The 11,560-nt window shown below is 41.9% G+C and overlaps 1 protein-coding gene across 1 annotated transcript; it reads left to right on the forward strand.

The window, feature by feature from the left end:
• Positions 1-1,098: 1,098 nt before the first annotated feature.
• On the forward strand, positions 1,099-11,184 carry VRTN (vertebrae development associated). Its single transcript, XM_042446947.1, has 2 exons — positions 1,099-1,231; positions 8,924-11,184. Exon 2 carries the CDS (start codon positions 8,925-8,927, stop codon positions 10,962-10,964), a length of 2,040 nt encoding a protein of 679 aa, XP_042302881.1. The 5' UTR covers positions 1,099-1,231; position 8,924; the 3' UTR covers positions 10,965-11,184.
• Positions 11,185-11,560: the final 376 nt, after the last annotated feature.

The following is an 11,560-nucleotide window of genomic DNA, read 5'->3' on the forward strand; positions in this document are numbered from 1 at the left end:
AAACCCACCGGGTGACTAGTTACACTCTCTCAGCCTCAGAGGATTGCAATGGCAACCCCCCTCTGAAGAAATGTGCCAAGAAAACCCTATGATAAGGTTGCCAGAAGTCAAAAATGGCCTGGAGGCACATAACAACAACTTGAATGAGATGCTGCTGCTCCCATTGGTTGCCAAACTCTGGTCCTCCAGATATTTTGGACTTCAGCTCCCAGAATTCCTGACTGTCAAGTTGGTTGGGACTTTTGGGAACTGAAGTCTGAAACACCTGGAGGATTAAAGACTGGAATCACTTTTTCTTGCCAGAAGTCAAAAATGACTTGGAGGCACACAACAACAATAAATTGAATGGGACACGGTTCCCATTGGTTCCTAAACTCTGGTCCTCCAGATGTTTTGGATTTCAGTCCCCAGAATTCCTCTCAAATTGGTTGGGACTTTGGGGGATTAAAGACTGAGAATCACTTTTTCTCGCCAGGAGTCAAAAATGACATGGAGGCACACAACAACAACAAGCTGAATGGGATGCTGCTTCCATTGGTTCCCAAACTTTGGTCTTCCAGGTGTTTTGGACTTCAGTTCCCAGAATTCCTGACTGTCCAGTTGGTTGGGACTTTTGGGAACTGAAGCCCAAAACACCTGGAGGATTAAGGAGATTGGGAATCACTTTTTCTTCTGCCTTGGCATTTTGGCCCCACATCCCCCTTCTCCCAGACTGATCCTTCCTGTTTTTAGTCCCTTGGAAAGTGTGTTCAAGCCCTAGCTCCCTGGCAGGCGCTGGTCTCTTTAAGGAGTCCTGTTGCAGGGAGTGCCTTAGACAATAGTCATGATGATCACTTTTAGCTTTGGAAGTGACCCTTGCATCTGCACAGGCCTTTCATCTTGGGCTCCAGGAGCACTTGGGGATGGACTATTTCCTGGTGATGGTGGTTGAGGAGGGGGGGGGGAGAAAGAGAGGAGGAGCCGAGACCCTTCCCCACACACAGATCCAGCCACTCCAATTGGTTCACTCCAGATTTGAAACCAGTTCCAGTCTGAATGTGGGACACCCAGCTGAGAAGTGAGTAGAGGGGGGCTCAGGGCTTCCTGCTGCTGGAGGATTTAAATGCCCAGGAGAGCAGCCTTTGCAGAAAAAAGAGGGAGGAAATCTCCAAAAGCAGCCAAGAGGAGCAAGCTCTTTTTAGGACTGGTTGAGGGCCCAAGCACCAGACCTCCTTTGCCCAACAAACTCAAGGTGAGTTGCATTTCCAAACAGGTTTGAGCAGAAAATGTGGATTGCCTGTCTTTCATGAAAGGGGAGCCAAGCCACATGATGGAGGCCAGAGAGCAGCTTCAAGCTCAAGGAAGGAAGCTGGAAGAGGAAAGGAGGGCTTCCCTGGCTTCCTCAAGAGTAGCCTCAGAGCGCATCTGGTGCCACAACAAACGACCGTGCCCAGAATTCCCTAGTCTTGAGCCAGGGCAGCCCAAAGGGGTGCCAAACCGGATTCGCCCTGCAGTGCGGACCCAGCCTATTAATTAATTAGTCTCAGTAGCAACTAGGTTAAAGATGACACTGTTTTCTTCCTTCTGGCTTGGCAAGAACCAGATACAAAAGTGTTGAAACCTTTATCTCAGAACCTACTCATTTTTTCCTCCTTATATTCAACTTTTCCTCCTTTCTCAGGCTTTCTTTCCAGGTGAAAGTCCCAAGCCATTTTTATGGGGTCTCTTTTTGTGGGATGGGGCTCTCCTCTGAAGTTCAGGGTGGCCAGAGGTCCTCCTGCACACTGCAAAGGAGGACATGGCACTGCAAAAGGGAGGACATTTCTGGAAAAATGGAGGACGTGATCAAAAAAAGCTGCAACACACACACATACACACACACACACAAACAAACATATAGATGTGAATTCGTGCTTCTTAGTCCTGTTCAAAGTCTGGGGGACTTTTTGGAATTCCTCTTGGACAGAATGCTGGAATGGAGGACGCGTCCTGGAAAAGGAGGACGTGCCTGGTCATCCATTCCTGAGGGAAGGAAAGAAACTTGGTGTTCTCTCTTCTCCTTTTAGGACATTTCACGAACGCTTGAGGAAGCCAGGCTTATTTTAAGGGATTGTTACTTAAGGGGAGGTAGCCTCGTGGGCTGTGACTCAAGAGACCAGGGTTCAATCCCACCTCAGCCATGTCAACCCACTGGGTGACCTTGGGCAAGTCACTCTCTCTCAGCCTCAGGGGGAAGAAGGCAATGGCAAACTTCTGAAGAAACCTTGCCAAGAAAACCCCATGATAGCCTATAGGTGCACCTTAGGACCCAACACACACACACACACACACACATTGACCAAGCATTTCCTTTTCCCGCCGAATTATGTCCTCTGACTAAACCCTGAGCCAGTCACATGTTTTTAGGTGGATCCAAAAGTCCCCCAAATTCCTCTTTTTCCCTCTCCAAAAGTTTACCTCAGTGCCTTCTACCCAATCTTTTAATAATTCCCCATTGAGGGCATCCCAGATGTCTTAACTGCAAAGGAGGACAAGGCACCACAAAACGTAGGGCATTCATGAAAAATGTAGGACACGTCCAAAAAAATAATGTGAAACCCCATGATTGCATTCGGACTGACTTTCCATTGCCCAAAATTGCATGTGGTAGTCTATCAGGCAATAATGTCAAACCCCATGATTGCGTTCGGATTGCCATTGGATTATACTTCCAATTTCTCTTGACTGATAAACTCCTTGGTTGTTTTGCCTTTCTTGGTGGGACTCCAGACTCTCAGCTTGGCTTCAGGAAGACCATGAACTCCTGAATCTTTGTAGGCTTGGCAACTCCAGAGATAAAACTGGGATTTGCAATGTTTGGTTCAAGCACATTGTTGTTGTTGTCATTTTTTGATTTGTTGTGTGCCTTCAAGTCATTTCCGACAACCCTAAAGCAACCCTATCATGGCAGAATTTATTCAGAGGGAGATTTGCCATTGCCTTCCCCTGAGGCTGAGAGAGTGTGACTTGCCCAAGGTCACCCAGTGGGTTTACATGGCTGACCTGGGATTTGAACCCTCGTCTCAAGAGTTACAGTCCAACACTCAAAGCACTACGCCACGCTGGCTCTCATTATTATTATTATTGCTTGGTTAATATCTTTTTGGTGTTTTTAGCATTTTATTATTGTCCGTATTTTGCTAGGTGAAGCTTTAAATTTATTACCTGTTTGCTTTGCAGATTGTACGCTGTTTGGCAGGTATTAACCTCAATTTTTAACTTTTGTATGTAAAGCACTGTATAAAATTTTACAGCACTATATAAATGAATGTGAATGACTACCACTACTACAATTACTACTATTATTTTATTCACTTATATCCTGCCTACAGGGACTCAAAGTGATGAATAGCAAATTTAAAATGATACAATTTGAAAAACAATACAAAAATATTAAAGTGTGTGTGTGTGTGTATAATTAAAAGTTAAAACAGCTATGCTTTAAAATGGAAAATATGTTTAAAACTCTATGCAAAACAAAACATTTGATTTAATGCACCATCCTAAAATTGAACTAGACCCTTACTTGATTTAAAATTAGAATATTCCATCTCCTCCTCCTAAACAAAATTCCCAAACATTCCCTATGATGCAGCCAAAGTGCTTGGTTTATTGGCGCATTAGGATTCACTGGCATGAGTCTATTTTATCACTTGTGTAAACTTTCTATACCATTGGGCAGTATTCTGGTATTTTTGCTATTAACAGATTTAACACAGCCCAGCCTCAGGGGAAGGCAATGGGAAACCTCCTCTGAACAGATCTTGCTAAAACATTGTTTTGAAACAACTTGAAGGCATACAATAACAAATCTGTGTCCAGATCTAAAAGCAATATTTCTTTAACAGGGTGTTTTGAGGGAATGTTAAACACAGTAGAATATAAGGTCTTTTCTTTTTTATTGGCTAGGCACAGGGTTCAATTTTAGTAGAAGGGGTAAAACAAATATTTACTGGAAAAATGACACATGACCAGTATATTCAACTACAACACGTAGTTTAACTGCATATATTGTAGTTTTTTAAATGAATTTTAGTACCCTTTGGGCATTTGCCTGGGGAAAATAATAAGTATTTTTCAAGACTCAAAAGATGTTTTAATTATAACTAACTTAGTAATAATCATGACGATAAGCATAATACTTAGGTAATGTCTTGCCTCTTGCTAAAATTCATTGAATGATTATAACTTATAATAAGGTTTCTAAAAATGTGTGCACTTTCAGTGAGCTCTGTTTATCTTGGAATATGACTATCCGAGAACAGTTGCAAGTTTATTTTTAAAGCAACAAAAAATATTCCAAAATAGCACTGACCTCTTAAACTAATAATTTATATCGTTTCACTGCTGCAGCTGACAAGATAGGTTTTTAACATTTGTTTATAATACTTTATGTCTATTGAATTAGCCAACTAGTGAAGTAGCCAGAAGCATAATACCTTCTTTTGAGAATGACAGGTGGTTTGAATTACAAAGGGTGGAGAGATTGACCTTTTCCTAAATGGCACCCTTGGCTGAATTGCTAAGGCTAAGCTATACACATTTGAGTTCTATCTTTTCCTGAAGAAGAAAAAAGTTTATTGGTACTTGAGATATCATTCATGGTGAAAGATAAATGAAGTGACAGCAGCAGCATTGGATGTTATGTTCAGCTACCTGTAGGTGTAAGTGTGCTTTGTGTTTCTGGTGGTTTTGTTCTTGTAATATCCATAGGGTAAATTGTCCACCAGGGACCTGGAAACTTCATTGAGCATCCAAGTGGTGTTGGTTCATGCTACTTGCATGGTGGCACCTGCCAGAGTTTATCAAGCTTCTGTTATAATGGCATGATGTAGTTTTAAATGAACATTTGGATTCTTACAGACTTCTCTGTCAATGGTTTAATCAATATCAAAGTGATTAGGGAAGGAGAGAGAATCTGTAAATGTTCCCCAAAATGTGCCTACGTGAAAACGGAATAATTTCCATCTGTGCTGGAATGGCTTTAGAAGTTAAAGACTTGCACATATCTAGGACTGCTATGATCAGTCCAGGAGGCTTCTAGAGGCTTCTATATGTTTCAGACTGGATGTCTTATCTAGTGTTGGTTCTAAGACATCTTTCCCCAATCTAATTCTCTCCAGATGGGGTGGATTATGATGTCCATTACCCCTAACTAGTGGCTATGTTGTCAGGGCTGAAGGGGGGTTGTACTCTGAAACATCTAGAAGCCTCTAGAATGCAGGCTCTAGTCTAGAACAACTATGACTTTGAACTTGAGTCAACAGTGTGATGCAGCAGCGAAAAAAGCTTGGCTTTTCAAAAGAACTCAGCATTTCTTTAGGAGTGCTGCAGCATTGCTAAAAATAAAGTTGCAAAAAATAAACTAAGGTTTAAAAAACTGCTATATACTGCCTTCACAAATTTTACTACCATGATGTAAAATAAAACCTGTAAATCAGCTGATTTGTGCGTAGGGCAAGCCAGTAAGAAGATGCAATATCAGAATTATGTTATAGATTTCTAAGGTCAACAGTTGTAGGAGATTTCTAAGGTCAATAGTAGTAGGAGAAGCATCTTGAATAAACAGAATATTTTGGTTAATGTTACAAGGCTGGAACTTACAAATGTTGTGAAGGAAGGAGGCAGGATCTGAAGATGTGAGCAAGATCAGCACTTGGAAGCAACTAGTTAAAATCAACTTTTTACTTTAAATTCTTCCTCCAGAAAAGAAGGCATAAGTTACTCCTCTAATAATTGTTAGAAGGCATGCTGCTAAATATTATTCCATAATAGCTTTGGTAGAAGGCACTCTGTTTACATTCTCTGTGCAGTGTAGCTTTTATAACAACGAGAGCATGGTCTCAATAAGCAATGCAGCATCACATGATTCAAGTGCTGCCTTGTTGGTGTAGAGCAGTACTTCTCAAATAGTGGGGTGAGCCCCCCAGGGGGGGCGCGAGGCTCCGTAAAGGGGGGCGCGAAGCACTGTTATGCAGAGGTGTACTTATAACAATTTTATAGACAAATGATACTATTTACAGTCGTGCGGGGGGCGCAAAATGTTTTCTTCTTCCTAGGGGGGCATGACAGAAAATAATTGAGAAGCACTGGTGTAGAGAAAATGATGACAAGGTGGACAGGAAGAAGAGAATGTTTTAAAACACTGGATGCACTTAACATCCAGATTTTAAGCAAGCAACTAAGAGTTAATCATTTTAATTAGTTTTGAGAAATGGGGGAATAGTTACTTATTAATGTTAAAACCAAATTGGTAAATTATGGTAAGTACATTTAGGGACCTTGGAATTATAACTGTGTCTAATGACTTATAAGTAGCTTCTCAAGCTGCGAACCTAGTTTGTGGCTTTTAGAAAGCTTTCCTTTATTGTATCACATGCTCACAGTGGGACATGGGGTTCCTTCCATCCAATAGCTAGATCTGATCTGCAGCTAAATATACCATTGTTTGTAATAGGTAAGGATGAAAGCTTGTACAGGCATCCCTCAGTTTACAAAGCCTTTGACAAGATCCTTTTTTTTTTTTTTACAATGTCTTTTTACATTTCTTTAACTTTCTGATTTTCCTCCTTAACCTCTGTCTAGCTGTAAGATTTTTGCCAGGATTGGCTTCGGAGGAGAGTTGGAAAAAAACAGGAGAGCTTGGGGAAAACAGACTTCTGGTATTGGGTTGCAGCAGCATGTCTGCAGTAAACATTACAATTAAGCTTAAACTGGGAAAGAATGAGATTCTACTCTAGTTGATCCTACTATAGCTGTATATGTGCATGTGTCTTCAATAGTCAAGGGTAAACAGCAGCTGCCTCCAGACTCCCTTACTGAGCAGGTGTAAATGGCAAAACAGAGAAAAAAGAGGACAGCACATCAGCCTGTCTCACTTCTAACCCCCCCCCCTCCCAAATGATCAGCAAGTATAAACCTATAAGTTTGGCTACCAACATGGCGATCATAAATCAAGGCTGGGGATAGAAAAGATTATTCCTGAATGCATTGTGGAAGAAGCTTTCAGGTAGTCTCTAGAAGGTTGAAGGCGTTCTTGGCCTGGCTGTTAATTTCATATGTGCTTAATTTAATTTTTGAATAAGAAGTTTGCAGAAACATGTTGAAATGATGTTTTTTTAAGTGGTATAGAATATTACTCCTCCCCCCTCCCCCATGTTATTTCTCACTCTGGTAGCAAATTTTCTATCAAAGAAGTAATTCCAAGGAACACATCTGCTTCATAAACAGAGGTATACGTGGCATTTTCTTGTTTTCAGAGTGGCCTCCCTGGTCCCTCAAGGGCTCTGTTTCTATTCTCATATACTAATTAATGCTAAGGTGAATTCACATACTCAGCTGTAAAGTTGGTCATTGTTGTGTGCCTTCAAGTTGTTTCTGACTTATGGTGACACTAAGGCAAACCTATTGCAGGGTTTTGGTTATTTTGCAAGTTTAGTTCAGAGTGGGTTTGCCTTTGCCTTTCTGTGAGGAGGAGAAAATGTGACTTGCCTGAAGTCACTCAGTGGGTTTCCATGGCTGTATGGGGGAGAATCAAACACTGGTCTTTAGAGTCATAGTCCAGTGTTCAAACCACTACAACATGCTGGCTCTCATGTAAAGTGTGTTAGAGCAAGATAAAACTTGCATTTACTTATAGTAAATGTCAGTCATAGAGGGCTTTGTGGTCTGGTTTCTACATCTACATGGAAAAGTAATAACATTGAAGTGTTTAATTAAAAAGGACGTTACAGCAAAAATGGCTCTAACCTATTAATTTAATAGGTTAGATTAAAGACAAAAGCCACAGACACAGACATATATAACAGTTTTGACACATTTGAGTAGCATTGACTTTCAAGGCCAAAAATGTGTTCATGAGTGAATAGCAGTGTCAGACTGTCCATGCCATACTACTTCTAATTTCTGTGTATGATTATGAAAGCTGGACCATAAAGAAAGCTGTCAGAATATGATGCTGAAGGAGTGTTATACCATGGACCAAAAAACAAATAAATGGGCCCTAGAGCCAATCAACCCTGAACACTGGTTAGAAGCCAAAATGTCTAAACCGAGGCTTTTGTACTTTGGGTTTATCATGAGTCAACATGACTCATTAGAAAAGACAATAATGCTTGGCAAGGTGGAAGGCAATAGGAAAAGAGAAAGATGGCATTACAGGTAGATCAGTCAAGGAAGCCAGAACACAGTTTGCAAGACCTGACTAGCATTGTGGATAACAGGTTATCTTGGAGATTTCTCATTCATAAAGTCACCATAAGGTTGAAGCCAACTTGTTAGTCATTACCAACAACATGGGCAAGTTAATATCTCTTGGTTTCATTTCCTGATCAGTAAAATGGAAGTACTAATGAAGTTGTTATGTGCTTACAAGTTGTTTCTGACTTCTGGCAACCCTAAGGTGATACTATCACAGGGTTTTTGGGCTGAGAGTTTGTGACTTGCCCAAAGTCACCCAGTGGCTTTCCATGGCAGAGCAGGGAGTTGAACCTTGACCTTCAGAGTTGCAGTCCAGCACTCAAGCCATCTCTGAATTAAATAACACTAAAGTTTTGAGGAAATTTTAAAAGTATTTTATAACACTAATAATTCTGGAAGTCAGGAAGCACTAGACTGTTGAGGCTATGGCCCTACACAGACAGCCAAAATAAAGCTGCTTCAAGTCACTTTGGAGGTATGCTGTTTCAATGATGCATGCGTCCTAAGAGTCTGGGAGCTGCCATGTTCTCATAAAAATTGCTCAGTCTCTTCCTATAAGTTATTGTTGCAGGTATTGTTTTATGAATGCAATTGTCTACTGCAATAGAGCAGTTGAACTGTGTCACTTTATTAGGGCTGTGTAAGCAAGGTTTAAGCTAAGTTGAACAGGTTGCATTCTCATTGTTTGAACTATTCTGTATTTCAGGATGATCCAGCGACACCAGCTTGTACAGTCTGTGCTCCAGGAGTTGCAGGAGGCTACTGAATGCTTTGGTCTAGATGGACTAACCAGTGCAGCCTTGGAGGCTGAGAGAACATTGTCTTCTTTCTCCTTACCTAGCTACTCTAGGAAACAGTTTCAGGAAGAGCTAGAAATTGACCAGGTAGCTAGAAGTCTCTACCCAGAAGATGCTCCTGGACGTATGTTGCCTTTGATTTGCAAAGGTGAAGGGAATCACCTGTTTGAGGCAGCCAGCATGATTTTGTGGGGAAATACCAGCCTAAGTTTGGAGTTGCAAGTACGTACAACTGTGGAGATGTTACTTCACAAGCAATACTACTTGAAAGGCATGATAGACTCCAAGGTGATGCTCCAGGCTGCTCGCTACTCACTTTGCACCGAGGAATCTCCTGAAATGACTAGCTTACCCTTAGCTGTACTAGAGGCTATTTTTGATGCTGACATCAAAGCCACCTGCTTCCCTGGGACATATGCTAACATGTGGCATGTCTATGCCCTCGCATCTGTGGTGCAGTGCAACATCTATTCCATCTACCCAATGAGCAACCTAAAGATCCGGCCATACTTTAACCGACTGATAAGACCTAGAACATGTAGTATGCAAGTCTCCACGCTTCACATCATGTGGTCAGGGCAGCAGCTCTCCAGCCAGGTTTTCAAAGCTCAGTACTTTGTGCCTGTTGTGGGGGTGGAAGAACTGGAGCCTACCAATCCACCTCCTGAACCTCAAGTGCAGCCGGTGAAGACCCTGGAGTTGCTTAACAAGGATCCACAGGTGACTTACTCTGACCTACGTGAAAGATACAGCATTACCAAAAGTACATTCTATCGGTGGAAGCGCCAGTCCCGAGAGCACAGGCAGAAAGCAGCTGCCAGATTTGCAGCCAAACACTTCTTGCAGTCCTGCTTCCAAGAGGGCAACATTGTCCCTCTTCAGCATTTCCGAAAAATGTTTCCAGAAATCTCTCGCTCCACTTACTATGCCTGGAAGCATGAGATGCAAAGCATGCTGAATGGTAATGTTTCTTCCCCTTCTGAAGGTGTGTTGTCAAAGGATCCTCAGGTGTGCAAACCAGAGAATGTCTGTACTGGCACAGATGGAGCTATTACAAAGTCTGACGGAGGCCTGGGATCTATAAGCCCTCTCCTGAATCCCACTCAAAATGGGGCCTCCATGCAAGGAGCCAAGTCTTACCTGGAAAATTCAATTTCTATGAATACTCTTGTACCCTATAGGAGCTTCAAGCGGAGTTTTCCTGGCATCTCCAGGTCTACCTATTACAACTGGAGGAGAAAAGCCATGAAGGAGAACACTAACTTCAAGCCTTCCCAGACTCTTTCTGTTAATCAGATACCTCTTATGAACAGGAAGCCATATCTTCCACTGAAGCCAGAAAACCTGCCTGTAGGGAAGATGCTTAATGGACACAACCCACAGCCCCGAATTCAAGTGCGAATGAAACCAACTCTGTACAGCTGGCAAAAGCAACTTCGTGACTTAGCCAAGAAACATGTCTGCCAATGGAAAATGCCCTTCTGCAAGTTCCGCCTGCGCTATCCAGGTGTGTCTTCTACAGCCTATTGGTTTTGGAGGAAAAGAAGCAGCAGTCAGCCCAAAAAGCATCCTTTTGCATCAAATGGGGTTTCCAGAAACCTGGAAAAGATTACTGAGACTGGTGAAAAGTCACAGCTTGAATTGCATTCACTACAGGAAAAGGAAACTGTCCCAGGACCATTGGAAAAACAAATGGCTCAGACCAACAATGCCATGATACCAGGTTATCAAATGGCAGGGCGAGTCAATAATGATGACATGTTTGTGATGGATGTGATTGCCACAGCACAGTTCAAAGCCCAAGCCAAGCTGTTTCTCCAGCAGCGCTTTGAGTCGAAGACCTTCCCAACGTACAAGGAATTCAGAGCCCGCTTCCCCCTGACGGCACGTTCTACCTACTACATGTGGAAACGTGCACTGCATGATGGACTGACCCTTGTGGATTCCTAAATGCCCAAAAGTTGCTGTCATCGTATCAGTAGGACATATAACCTCTACAAGCATCTTGTTTTGGTCTTTTCTTTTGTTACATTTCTTTCCATGGTACCTGGACTTGGACTCTGACTCTGAAAAGCCTCATCCATTAAATGTGTGAAAAAAGGTGGAAATGATATTAAGGATGAGACATTGTTTTTGTACTGGGCCATGTGTAGCTTCCACACCCTCAGGGTTTTTTTAGTGAATAGGCCAGTAAGCTATTGGTGGTGGTTGAGCAAAAACATGTTGAGGAAACTCTTATGTTTTTGTGGGGTTCCATACATTTCATTGTCTTTGAAATGTCTCTTTATTTTTAATATAATTGTGAGCCACAGTCCTTAGGGCTGTGAATTGGATTTAGGTCCAGATGTATACCTTGTTCTCTAGATAGTTTGTTGATTTCACCCAGCCCCACTGCACATAATACATGTTACATAATGCATAGTTCCTATAAGACTGCATGTATATGAATGAGCAGAAACAGGAGAAACTCATTAAATCCTCAGTACTTGAAGTCATACTGCCCGAGTGTAGTAATAAGGTGGGTATATGGGGTTAAATTTTATGTT

Source organism: Sceloporus undulatus, chromosome 1, assembly GCF_019175285.1.
Source record: "Sceloporus undulatus isolate JIND9_A2432 ecotype Alabama chromosome 1, SceUnd_v1.1, whole genome shotgun sequence".
Lineage (NCBI taxonomy): Eukaryota > Metazoa > Chordata > Lepidosauria > Squamata > Phrynosomatidae > Sceloporus > Sceloporus undulatus.